At 34.3% G+C, this 13,759-nt stretch overlaps 1 protein-coding gene across 2 annotated transcripts in view; it reads left to right on the top strand.

Moving 5' to 3' along the window:
* The window catches only part of CSMD3 (CUB and Sushi multiple domains 3), a 711,519-nt gene that overhangs the window by 464,133 nt on the left and 233,627 nt on the right, over positions 1 to 13,759 (top strand). For both annotated transcript variants that reach the window (XM_068933141.1, XM_068933140.1), the window contains 3 exons: positions 1,839 to 2,008; positions 8,091 to 8,247; positions 12,380 to 12,571. In XM_068933141.1, the coding sequence (XP_068789242.1) occupies positions 1,839 to 2,008; positions 8,091 to 8,247; positions 12,380 to 12,571 (519 nt within the window). The remainder of the gene's footprint in view (positions 1 to 1,838; positions 2,009 to 8,090; positions 8,248 to 12,379; positions 12,572 to 13,759) is intronic.

Raw genomic sequence — 13,759 nt, 5'->3', positions numbered from 1 at the left:
TGAGTCCGTGAGGGTTGAGATCATACGTAATATGTTCTAAGCATCTTAAAGCTTTTATTCTACCTCAATATTAAGAAAATTAAAATCTTTTGGATAGATTTTATCTGACATGAGCAATTTCTTTATTTGTAACATAGCATGGTTCTCAAATATTAATTAAACGGCTGAATGGTTGCTTCACTGCTGCATTCAGGTTAAAAAAAAAAAAAAGCTTTGAATTACAGTTCTGACAGGAAGTTTATTGTTTGATCTGGAGGATCAATCAAAAGAGAATATCCTTCAAACTTTAAATTACAGTTATCTTATTCTTACGTGCTGTAGCTCAAACCGACCTATGCATCCCCAGAGTTGCAAATACGCATTTATTTAATAATGAGATAAAAGGATACAAATAATCATGTAGACTAGAAGGTTTCCTGATTCTACTTAGACTATATTTATCCAAATATTCTACGACAGAGTGATGACATCTGAATTATTTGGGTATTTATTAGGCTTCCCTATTGAATTAAACATAGTCATCCAGTATTTCTTCTGCATCTGTGTCTGATCTGTGCCTGATTTGGCTTTCGGTACAATGTTGCTTTTAGCTGCTTCCAGGAAGAACAGCTAATCAATTATCGTTAGTCATTTAACATACAAAACATTTTAATATCCTACATTCCTAATATCTCAAGCAATAAGTCTGGTGAGGGAATTATAATGATGCTAACAGTTAGAGATCTTAAAACAGATACCAAATTATTTAAATGTCTTTTCAGTCCATCGAAATGACTGGAGGTGCGATCTGATCGTATTGGCTAAACGCGTGGCAGGATTGTTGCAGAGACCCTGGAAACAAACATAAACCCAGGAAGTTTAGTGCTACAGTTAAGTTTAAAATGAATCTAAACGTGTTAAGAGAGAGAGTGCTATAGTCTTCACACATAATCACCACTTATCAGGACTAAAGAAAAAGAGGAAAGAATTCTAATATCTTGTCAGTGTTAATTTAATTTAGCGGTACCTTAATGCCAAAAAATCTTAATTAAAATTAGATAACTACTCCAAAATATGATAGGATTTTTCTTATTTAAATTTTCTGATTGATTCATCTTAATTAGCAAAGTCCTCAACTGTGAGGTTCCTTTTCTGGAATAATTACAGTAGTACTTGGAAAGATTTTTTCAACTTTATTTTTCACTCTGATGCCTAAATCCATTTCATTCCCCCCCTTTTTTTTCCCGGGAGTTATTGTTTTCCTACTTGTTTATTAATTAGATTATTCTTTTTCTCTTATTTACTTGGTAAATTAGAATAACTCTTTCTTTTCTACTTTAATTTCCATTCACTATGCTGTTATTTGAGTACTTTGACATTACAGAAAAGTTTTTTTTCTATCATTTATATATGTTTGAAGGTATGTCTATCTGCATATAATATATGTATGTGTATGTATATAAATAAATATATACATATAAAAAGTTCTAGAATATTCTTGCTTTCATTTAATTAGCATATCTTTAGGTAATTCTGTATTGCAGAAATAAGTTTTATTAAATATACAGTATATTTCCTCCAAAACAAAACTCAGGAAAGAGCCTTCAAAATATTCTGATTGCAGAATTTAACATTAACTTGATTATAACTCTCTATATCATTTAGCATGCTTTAATAAAAGTATTGCAGGAGTTTAGCTTGCAGTCTTCTATCGCTGTCATGAACATATTTTTAGAACTAGATTTTAGACATGAATAAATGTTAGTCACTAGGTTGCATTACCATTCTCATTATCACCATTACTGAAAATATTTACATTTTCTATTAAAATATGCATTAACATTTTCTTTTACTTGCAGCTGAATGTGGAGCCTCCACAACAAATAACGAAGGAATCTTACTGTCCCCTAATTATCCTCTTAACTATGAAAACAACCACGAATGTATTTATAGCATTCAGGTACAAGCAGGGAAAGGAATCAATATTTCAGCCAGAACATTTCATTTAGCCCAAGGAGATGTTCTAAAGGTAAGTAGTCATGCAACCTATTTGATATTTCTAAACTTGTAGTGCTTTATGCCATTGAAGTTTATCTGTCTATATTAGTACGGTGTCAGGTAAGTTTATATTGAGCACTTCTTTTAAGAGGAAGCACTTCTCAGGCAGGTAAAGAATAATGAAGATCTAAGGTCTTTTAGAATGAAATATGGCAATGGAAGGCAGGTAAGTTTAAAAAAAAAAAAGTTGGTAGCATTCAATGTTACAACAAAAAAAATTGGTGACATACATACAGTCAGTATACAGTGCCCTTTTAACTGTATAATAGGTGAGATAAGGAATGCTCCTCTCAGAAGTTAAGGTATTTCTCTGAGGCTTTCAGACAAGGCTTCTGTTCCCAAACACAAAATAGTTAGCCCAATAATATTTCTCAGGTAAAGCTCAGTCTTTAAAGAACAGACTTGAGTGATGAAATGGATGATGCATTAAACTGTTCTTCAGAATAGCAATAGACAAAAATGTTGGCAAGGAATTTCATCTTGTACTTCAAGTTACTTTTTCTATGAGCTAATGTGTTAGATTATTAGTGCTATGTAACAAAATTTCCCTTTAAAGCCTGAATTAGCTGAATAGTCTCCTTAACTTTTAATATACTAATTAATCAAGGCATGGGGTCAGCTGGATTCTGGTTGAATTAACTGACAATGGATCAAATTCGTACCTGCCAAGTGCTATGTGTGAAATAATGAAACAGCTGGACCGGGACTACCACGTTAGAGTGGAACAGCCTGTCTGACACAAATAAATCACCACCCTTCCTCTTACTCACCAGCCAGAAAAGGAGGAGCTCCCGTTTATCAGTTCTGAACTGGTACAGAATAGAGGCTTCAGAACATGCAATTTTAATTCCATTTGTTTCATTTAAATGCATTCTTTTTTCTCTTTGTTGTTATTGATATAACTGCTATAGCTACTTATATTAACATCTTGGCGATTTTGTTGTTTTGTTGCCTTTTTTGTGGAAATTATAAGAAATTCCTTTACACTTTTGTATAGCTATAACCTGCTCTTGATACTGCCACATCCTGATACATTATTAGTGGCAGTTGCATGAAGGCATAAGAAGGCTTTAAGATCTGTAGAATGACAATCTATTTAATATTAATCTTAGAAATGATTAAATAGTTATTTCCTTCTTTGTAATTGTACTGATAACTGAGTTAGTGTGCTATAATGCTTCCATAGCTCTACATTGTTAGAGCAAACTGTTGATGTGGGACACAGGAAAAAGAATACATAGTTTACAAAATATTAGAACATCTCTATCGCTTTTCTTCTCACTTTACCCCCATCCACCAGCTTTGCTTGTAAGCAATGTAGTCTCTTTTAGCTATAAGCAAACCCTTCATATTTACACAGAGAGGAATAGTTACTATTTTTCTGCTTGACTAGGTAGTCCATTATTTGCAGTGAACTTTTTAGTGTCTTGAGATCAGTTGAAAGTAGAAAGCTTTTATGTCAAAGGTCCTTTTAATACAAATATATTTTTCCAGTTTGGCAGGGGAGAGGCAACCTTTAGTAAAATGAAAATTTGACCAAAGATTATATGGTTAAGTCTTCTTTATTTTCAAGAGATTTTAACATAAATAAAAACTTTGCTGCTAGAATTGAACTGGTTTACTTAAGTGTGGTACTCTGATAGTGAGAAGAGCAATTCTCTGTTAATCTTAAAAAATAACAGCAAGAGCAACAACAAAAACAACTGCAGACAGATTGCATAGGTGAACGTAAACTCAAAGAGAAAGGAACTTCAAGTGTGAAAGACTGAGATGGAAAGAGAGCATAAGTTCTTCTTTATAGTACATATGTTGATTGAGATTTTTTTTTTCCTGACGGGTTTTTCTTCAGGAGTTGTAAATAGATACAAATATTTAGCTTTGAGAAATTTGCAGAGCTATTTTGTATACATCTTTAAAGCTCTATTTGAGTGTACTATTGAAAAAGAAGGGTAAAGATATCTCATTTTGAAGAAAAAACAGCATAGAAGAAGATGGTTCAAAATTCGATAAACTCTACCCACTAGTCCCCTTTTTGAGGCAAAGTCAAAATACTTTTTCAAGGACTTTCATTTTTGGCAGGAATTGAAAATGATCCTTAAAAATAATAAAACTCTGGCTATTTTTAGTGGAAGATAAATGTGCAGTGACCCCATGAATTAAGAGCTTGAGGAGTAAGGCAGAAAAAAAAAGAAAAAGAGCCGGTCACAATCAACATTTTAGATACTGAAAAGGATTTATGTTTTTTTCAAGAAGTTTTGTTTAATTAGATCTTACAGTATTGGAGGAAAAGCAGCAGTCCACTGTTAAACGGAAAGAGCACCATATCAAAATAACAATGAAGACACTACATTAACAAACTACAATGCCTCGTTTTTTTAAAGTAATGTTAGTCTTTTGAAAAGTTGTGTAGCACCTTGTCATATAAGTGCCTTTTGTGTTATTGGCAGCAGATGACAGGCAGGAGCAAGAGAAAGGTTGTGCCCAAGGCATGGATCCCTGCAGTGGGTGACCAGTTGTGCTCCCCTAGTTGTGTGCACTTACCTGGCAGTAGGCAGAGGGAAAGATGACATGTCAGATGAGATGGCAAAAAATGGGGAAAAAAGGCTTTAAGAATTATTCTTGTTAACTGTAATGAAGCTGACTTTGCTTCTTCAAAAACCCTCAGTGCAGCAACTGGGAGGGAATAATATAAGAGTAGGCCACATTGAAGAACTGGCATTGAGGCTCCCCTTCCTCTTGGGCTGGCCAGCGCTCTCACGTTGCGCTCCCGCCCAGTATGTAGAATTCGATGTTGCTGCATTTGTTTGCGGTTTGACCTATCGGCCACCTCTGAAATGTGAGCATGTGATTCAGTGTTTGATCGTTTTTGTGCAAAGATTTTAAAGGGAGGTAGTATCTGGGACTTCCTGCTGATTTGTTTCTTATGAACTCGCCACACTTGCAATAGTCCTTTCAGCAATAGCCTCCTGAAAACACAAGTCTGAAATAGGTAATAAATATAGGGGAGAAAAATCCCCAAACATGTGGGCTCTTTTCTGTCTTTGTATTATTGCTTCTATTTGCATGGGATATAAGTGATACATCTGACGAGGTGTTGACAGCTTCAGCTCTGAGCTGCTGATTTTATGTTATTCCTTCTCTTTAGAACGGCATAGATCTACATATCCATATGCCTGTTATGTTTCAATGGCAAGTCTCAAAAAAAATTTGATTAAAATGCACAAATTTAATAAATTCACTTTACACTATTTGCTTGTTAAAATTGTACTGAATGGAGTTAAATAACTTACCAAACTTACCAACATTAATTTATATTAAAAATTTGTTGAGAATTAAGTCTCTCAGAAGCTTATGAAGTTTCCATTATTCTCCAATTGTAAATTTAAGCATAATCCTCCCTCCCCCAAGAAATAGAATAACAGTACATCTGTCTGTTCAAGTCATATTTATCTAAATGATGTTCGGTCGTAGGATCCTTCCCTGTAACATCTCAAAATATCATTGTAATATTTATTATCAAATTCGTTCAAAATCTTTAGCAAAACTCCTACCCACAGGAAGGCTGGAAAGATAATGTTACTCCTGCAAATCTCACAAGAGAACATAGGCTGTTACCACTCACATAAAATATATGATAGCTTTGGAATAGAATGAATAACTTTATCATTCAGATAATATCTAGAAATTTCTATGTAGGGGCACAGTAACTTGGATGAAATAAAAGAAAAAACAACCTGACTTAAACTGAGGGTTTTACTAGAAATGTCCATCTATTTATTGTCCAAAGGGGTACCCAAGTCTCTCAAGGAAATGAATATATATTACTTTGGATATTAAGTCAGCAACCCCCCAAAAAAATGTTTTTCAAACAAATCAAATCCTTCCCTCACCCAAATTCAGTTCTCTTACATAAAGACTCAGAGAGTTTCGGAAGCCTTACAATACTTTAAATGCTGTTACTTCATAGAAGTGACATAAGCCTAAATATATTTTGCAATGACACTGCTAGTTAGAATTAGTGTCAGCTTTGGAGGGATATCAACGTTCGCAATAAGCAATTGTCAATGTGAAAGGATTAATATGCTGGGACAGTTGACAAAATTGGCAATAAAATATGTGCTTGGGAAAACTGTTATGTGAAGAAAATTTGTATCATGAAGTGGCTTATGGGAAGTTCTGGCAAGCTGTTGGGAATAGCTGGTATAATTTACTAATGGCTTCCCTCAGTTAATTATTAGTGATCCACACATACCTAACAGAAGAAAATGAACTGCTTTTATGCAATATTTGAAAATAAAATAAATCTAAGATCCTTGGATGTTATTAGTTATGAGTAGCTTGGAGAGATTAGGAAAAGGAGCATCAAGTGCAAGTTCACTTCTCTTTAAGTCAGTTGTGGTGTGCATATCTCTGTAGGACAGCAGTAATGCTCCTGGAAGGTTTTTTTTTTTTTGTTTCAGCTGCTGAAACAAACAGAACTAAGTCCGTTTTAGAACTAATTTTGTGCGGCTTTTCCTCTGTCCCTCCTTGATTACTGATCTTAATATAATTTTAAAGAAATTTTAAATAAAGTTAAGCAAGACATCCATTTTAGTACTACAATTTATATTTTAAAACTACTTTTTGTTGATAAGAATTAATTGTAGCTTTTTAACTTAAATTTATTATTTTTACTTTTTTTGAGACGTTAACATTTAAGTGCTAGCATTAATGCCAACACTAGCATTAAGTTTATTTGAGTTTATTGGCTTTCAGTAAAAACAAGGAAAGATACCAAGTCATTTTGCTGTGCTTCTTAAACTGGTATACAATTATTTATTCATTAGAAGTGGCTAGCAATGGCCTTACTTGTTTTATTTTACCATTTAATTAAGTAAAAAGTCTCTGGTGTTTTTAGAGACATGAGGGAACATCCAATTTCTGCAAAATAAGAGTTAAGTCTATAAATCATCCTCACAGATGAGGAGCAAACATCGTAATATTTCACATTCTTATTCTTGCCTTACTACTATTGCGGGTGAGTTTGATTTTATTCATTCTGGTATAGATTTCTCTTTATAACTCTAAACTTTGATTACATTTCAAACTCATACAATGAAATCTTATTTAGAACCAGAGACAATTCCCTGTTTATTCAGTAAAGCTTTAGAATTTCTCTATATGACAGTTTGAAAATTATTCGGAGGTCAGTTTACTGATTTGCAAGTGAAGTTATTCTTAGAACCCATTTATCAAAGTTTTAGCGGTTATACAAGTCACTAAATAAAACTTACAGGCTATTGTGCTTGAGTTAGCAATTACTGTTAAATTATAGTTTAACTATTTTTAAGAATGATAGGAGTGCATCACAGATTACCTGCTTAAAGCAATAAAATTGTAAGGAAATCTGCTGAATATTATTAAAAGATTGCTTTATGTCTGATAGAAGTTTTCTAGTTTAAATGTGGAAAAGGACAACTCTTGAAGGAAAATAAATAATAAAAATGCTATATTCCAATTTACATATAGATTACATTGCTCTTCCAACTTACAGAAGCAGTTATTCTATTTATTTTATCCTGATTTCCTAGTCTCCTTTTACTGTACAGTTATATTTAAACCTCTCCTTACGTAGAACAGTTTTACAGACATTTATTTAACAGGTCAAAGTTGGGGGGAAGTTAGCGTTTCTGTTATGCCACCTTAGTGAGTTGAGGCAGACAAAGCTACACAAAATAAGTACTGCTGATAGTCTGTGACCAGCATTATACTATTGGCAGTGAAAGAGAAAAACACAGATGTTTAAAAACATTGAGATGATATGGCAACCCTGCCCACTTCTATTGTCATGTAGAAAATAACCTGACATATTTTAAATTGTGCATTTGAAAGGTTGCCATAATTAACTTAAATTAAGGGAGGCAAACAGCTTATCCAAGAGTGCTCTGGGTAGCCTGGCAGTAGATGTCCCTTAGCAAAGCTGTCCTCTCCCTTAATTGAAATGTAATGAATTATTTTGTAACTCAAATATGTCATTTTTTTTAGTAACTGTAAAAATAACATTTGTTTTACAGATATATGATGGCAAAGACAACACTGCTCACCTGCTGGGTGCATTTACTGCAGCATCATTAAGAGGACTGACACTCAGTAGTACTTCAAATCATTTATGGTTGGAATTTAACTCAGATATGGAGGGCACTGATGAAGGTTTTCAGCTTGTGTATACCAGTAAGTATTTGAGAAAACAATAATAGATTTATGGTATTTAAGGAATGAAAATCGTGGCTCATGAGATGAAAATGCAGTCCAAAGTCAAATGCTGATAAAAATCAAGAGAATGTTACCAGCAGCTCATTCATCACTCATCAAAATAATCCAGTTCCATAATTCTACCTCAAACAACATTCAGTGGACTGAAACCCTTGGCTACTTTCTGCAGTTTGATACTTAAACTCCTATATGCTTTTTCAGTGTTGGAAGGATAAGAAAAAAATACAATAATTTTCTACCAATGGTTCCAGCACATAAAACTATTTAAGCACCTGAGTAGTTTTAAATACGTAGCCAAATAGTTTTATTTCATAAAGATTGTTCGTAAGAAAAAGCAATCCCTCAGTCTTATGTCCTCATACCTTTCCCTAAGGACTAGCAATTTCTCAGTCTGGATTATTGTTTAGAATAATCCAGTTTGGATCCAACATGGTTCAGAAAGATTCCTAACAAGTTTCTTACCACTATGTAGACTGAAAAAATAAAACTATGTAAGGGTTAGAAGAGGTAAAACCTTTTCATATCTGTGGCTTAGAGAGTATATAGAAAACAGCTGTGTACATCTATTTCATGAAATGGTGACCTCTGAAAATGATTGGCACATGATATGTATGACTTCTTCTGTATAATTATATCATCTTTGCTGAATTATCCTTTACAAAACTGAGTTTTTAGCAAGCAGAATAGCATTACAAGGCAAGCCTGCAATACAGCTAATATAAGTATACTGGAATGAAAGGAAAATATTTCAAGATTCTGCGAGTGCATCTAATTAGTTTTAAAATGAAATTTGGATAATTTTGCCATGTGATAGCAAGGCAAGCCTGTAATAACATGGGACTGTACCCTGTGATTTATGATAGGCCTTCCAGCACTGTGTTACTATGCCAGTGTCACTGTATTTTATTTTATTTATATAGATAAGTCCAAGCCCATCACTTGAACCTTATCATTAACATTCCCTATCTTCTGAGTACTTGCCCATGCAATCTTAGCATTTTCTTAGAATACACTTGTACAGGCACAGTAAGCAGACATAGATTGGAACGTAGCAGGTAGATACTAATGAAAAGAAAATCATAATTTGGTGTGTAATCACTGAAGTCATGAGTCATACAGATTTTATCAATTTTAGCAGACCTCAGAAACCATATGGTATTCATCTTTTTGAAGGCAGTAGTGATGAGATCCATAAACTTGTTTATGGACTGAATGTTTGCCTAATGCACTCTTTTCCCATTATGCTTTCCATGATGCAGACTCACTATTTTTTACTTACATATTCAAAATTAAAAAAAAAAAAAAAACCACCCTATTTTATAAATACTGTTTTATATTAAAAGTTAAACTTTAACAAAGAAAAATACTAATATACTAAATATATTAATTTTAGCATACTTTAAATTTAGAGAAGAATGTAATTAGAGAAATTAGAAAGAAATTAGAGAGAAATTAATGCATTTTATTATACAGGCAGAAAGCTAAAGAGGCCGGGCTTTCCATGATATGGAACAAGCTTCAAAAGTGATGTTTTGCCACTGCATGTGGCTTGTTCTTTCAATTCCTTGTCTTTGCTATGATGTTGTGAAATCGCAGATAAAGTGATTTTTCAGATACCTGTTTTCTAGTCTTTTTAGGGCTCTTTTGTTAAACCCCCAAACCTCAAATTCCATCTAGAAACCAATATAAAAGGTGGATATTAGATCTCTCATGTCTGCAAGCTGCATGTTCATTTAGTAAATGGGATGTAGTACCCTTTCTAGTTTTACCTTGTGAGAGAATCTCAGGATGTCCTGCCTAGTGTATATGCAAGATCTAGTGATCTAAGATCTAAAGATCTAATCTTTAGCTGAAAAGTAAGAAACGATTGCATTACATCTTTAGAAATAGATGAAAAAAATGGTGGTGGACCTAAGCCGATATCTATGTATGAAGATACTGGCTAGGACATCCAGTGTCACAAGAGCTTTGTGATATTTAGCAAATAGTGGTAGTGCTACCTTTGTGAGGTCATTGTCTGAGATTCTGACAGATCTTTCAATGGCTTCCTCCTAAACTACTAGGTTCATCTCCATCTTGACTTACACTGGCTGCAGCTTCCTGACATGTAGCGAAGTGTCAGCCAGGCTGCAAGCTTATGTAGGTACAGGAGAGAAAGGACAAAGTATTCATACTGTGTAACTTCAGGCACCTACTCAGGTGCTTATATCAAGGTATAAATCATCCTACCTATTTGATGGAAGGGGTAGGGACCTTAGAGCAAAAATTAGGCAATACTTAATTTTCTAGCCGTATCCAAACAGTGCTGAATCTTCTGTAGATGTTCCCTTCACTGGAAAGGTACGTAGGGTGTAGGCTTGTTTCTTAAGTAGACATCTTAAGTTAAATAGGATAAATACCTCCCTTCATGAGTGCTCTCTAGTCCCTTCATTAATCCTAATATTGCCCACTTAATATTGGTACAAGAGCATTACTATAGACAGTCATTCTATTTAATTGGAAACTTTTGGGAAAGATAACTAATATAGGATTAAACTGTTTTTTTTTTTTCTTCCATAAATCTAGAAAATAGAACATTTCAAAAGTACCATCCACAAACCTGATGCTCTTAAGCAGTCAACAAAATCCCTGTGAGCTGCAGGGAAGCGTTCTCTGCTTTCAAGGACACATAGTGGGCCTTTGTGATTTTTCAGTTGCCCAAAACAGCCAGTTAGTGCCTTCTTAGGCTCCTTGCAGTGTGCCCCTGGCTGTGAAGTGCTACTCCAGAAGGATTCAGCTCTACCCTTGGTGCTTGGTCAGAACTGCCAGCACTATGTAGGTGGCTCAAATACATACGCTAGGGCAGCTAAACTGGTGCTAACACCTGCGCTTGGGCAGTGGAATCACACTTTTATCTTCATCCTTGAGAAGAAAATGATCAGTTACTATGGCAATTTTAGTACTGTGTCTATAGGTGGATGGTCCATAGGTGAGGGCATCTCAGGGATCAAAGCACATTTAGACTTCTTTTCACACAGTTTGATCAACAGAGTTTTAGAAAACAGGAAATTGTTACTGGTCAATAAGTATTCAGACTGCTGAAATCAAAAGTAAGATTCTTGGCTTGGGCCTCACATTAGCCTCTTTTAGATTTTCTGCAGTACTGTCTGTACTGGGAAACAATACCTCAGCTAGGAGTGAGAGAAGTTCAGCTCAGAGGTTGTAGAGGCCCTTCAGGAGGTGAGCCATTTTCAGCGAGACATTTAATAAGCTGAAGCCAGAGCCGCGAACATACAGCGTCTGACCTACTTCTTTTCCTCAGGAGAGCAAACAGCCCTGTCCAGTCTGAACCATTTTGTCTGTAAAATAAAATATTGAACATTTTCACAATTAATCAATAACAACCATGCAGTACCTGAGGACAGATTGTGAGAGGCTACCAGCTGTTGAGCAGCTGGATAAATACTGTGTAAATGACTTAAATGGACAATACAGAAAAGAAAATCCCTTAATTTGCTCCCATATCAGCTACATATAGGAACTGTCGCAAAGTGTCTTTCGTACCTATATGCAATATGAGCTCAGTGATACTGTTAAAATGTATTTATTTTTGAACAAAGCAAGGTTTCAAACTGCTTCTCACTTAGTAACAACAAAGAGCATTTTGATTAGAAAATCTTTCTTCTGAATTGTATCTGCTCTCGTACTGAATAACAACAAACAAATCCACTGTTAAATTTTCTTTATGAGTCTTTAAATGACTGTTCACCAACTAAGCTGTTATCATAGTAATTGGACAATCACTAAAAGCATTTTGTCATTTGTCATAGTGTTTTAGATCTGACTGATAACGATCATGAATTCTCTTCTGAGTCTTTAGATGGACTCTTAGAAAAAAATGCTGCTGTGACAGTTTGGCTGGCATGCTCAAAAGGAGCACTATAGGCAGTTGTTCTACTTGGACTGTTTAAAAATAAACAAGAAACCTTAAATAAGTTATTACGCGAGGTCTAACAATGTTTGTTTTCCATTGGAAGACAAGAAAATGTTAATTTAATCAATGTACATGTCTGTCTGATTTTATAACTACACTATTTTATTCCTAACACAGGTTTTGAGCTTTCTCATTGTGAGGACCCTGGTGTGCCACAGTTTGGATACAAGATTAGTGACCAAGGCCATTTTGCTGGAAGCACTATAATTTATGGATGTAATCCAGGTTACACGCTCCATGGGAGTAGCCTTCTAAAGTGTATGACAGGGGAAAGAAGGGCATGGGACTATCCTCTGCCATCGTGCATTGGTAGTAGACTCTTTTTTTAATGTTTTTACTTAAACTACTATTTAAATATAAGAAATTAAAACAAATCTTTTTTTTTTAGGGATCATCCAATATATATGAAATGTGATCTGCTCATATACAGATCTATTAAAAGATAAGCTTAGAGATATATCTATGTAGAGCTCATCTGAGTCTATATGAGTGATGTTGCTTTTTGTGGTAAAAAAGATAATAGTTATTAAACATGCATGCATAATGAAATTCTTAATAAGTGAAATTATAATTATAGCCAACAAATAGTCCATATAAAAAGAGAGCTTAGTCAGAAAACCAAGACTATATAACTTTTATGAGCAGTTGTAAAACTTTTTTTCTGTATTGTAACTCAATAACATTAAGTTAGAAAATACTTTTCATAAGTAAATACGTGTCAGAAACCACTTAAATTTGCTGTTGCAATCAGAAATAAGATTTTAAAAAGCATGACTATTGTTTGAAGGTAATTTCATGGAAGAATGTGATAGTGAGAAGACAACAGCAAAACTACTTTTGGGCAGTTCTAGTTATCATAAGTTTTGGTAAATATCCTGCAGTAAATATTACAACACAACACGCTAACCACGGAATTTAAAGAAAGAAAGAACGTAAAATGCATATTCCATTTAGCTTGAAATCCTTATACATATCTTTAACATCGACAATTGGAGACAAATCACAACAGTCAGTTAGGATTATCTTCAAAGTAAACTACCCAGAGAAGTAGGGTGGTTGCTCATTACTGCTGACGGCCACCCACAAGGCTGCTGAGGACTCCCCACTCACAGCTGAGTCAGCATCCGGCAAACACAGAAGCACTGGAGGCCACTAGGGAAAGAGAGGGGACCTTCTAAACTGATAAAAAAAAAAAAAAAAAAAAAAACTAGTTATTCTCTGTGAAAATTAGAAATAATAAACTGATGGTTGCACAGTGGTCCTGGGGTTGGAATGTAATTACTTTTTCATTTTGTTCAGTTTGTCAGTGAATGGTTTTCTTTTTATAGTATGCTCTATTTATATCCTCATCCACTGAAAGAATAATAGACAAGCTTGTCCTCTAAGCTGAATAATCACTGAAGATTTTTTTAAGAGTTTTTAGGAATTAACAGTTTGGCAAAGTGCTTAAAAGAGAAATGAAGGGCCACCTGTCTCTGAAAATTTGCTTTTATTATG

The sequence above is a fragment of the Struthio camelus genome, chromosome 2 (genome assembly GCF_040807025.1).
Source record: "Struthio camelus isolate bStrCam1 chromosome 2, bStrCam1.hap1, whole genome shotgun sequence".
NCBI lineage: Eukaryota > Metazoa > Chordata > Aves > Struthioniformes > Struthionidae > Struthio > Struthio camelus.
Note: the sequence above shows the minus strand (reverse complement) of the source record. Positions and strands in the feature narration are given on the sequence as shown.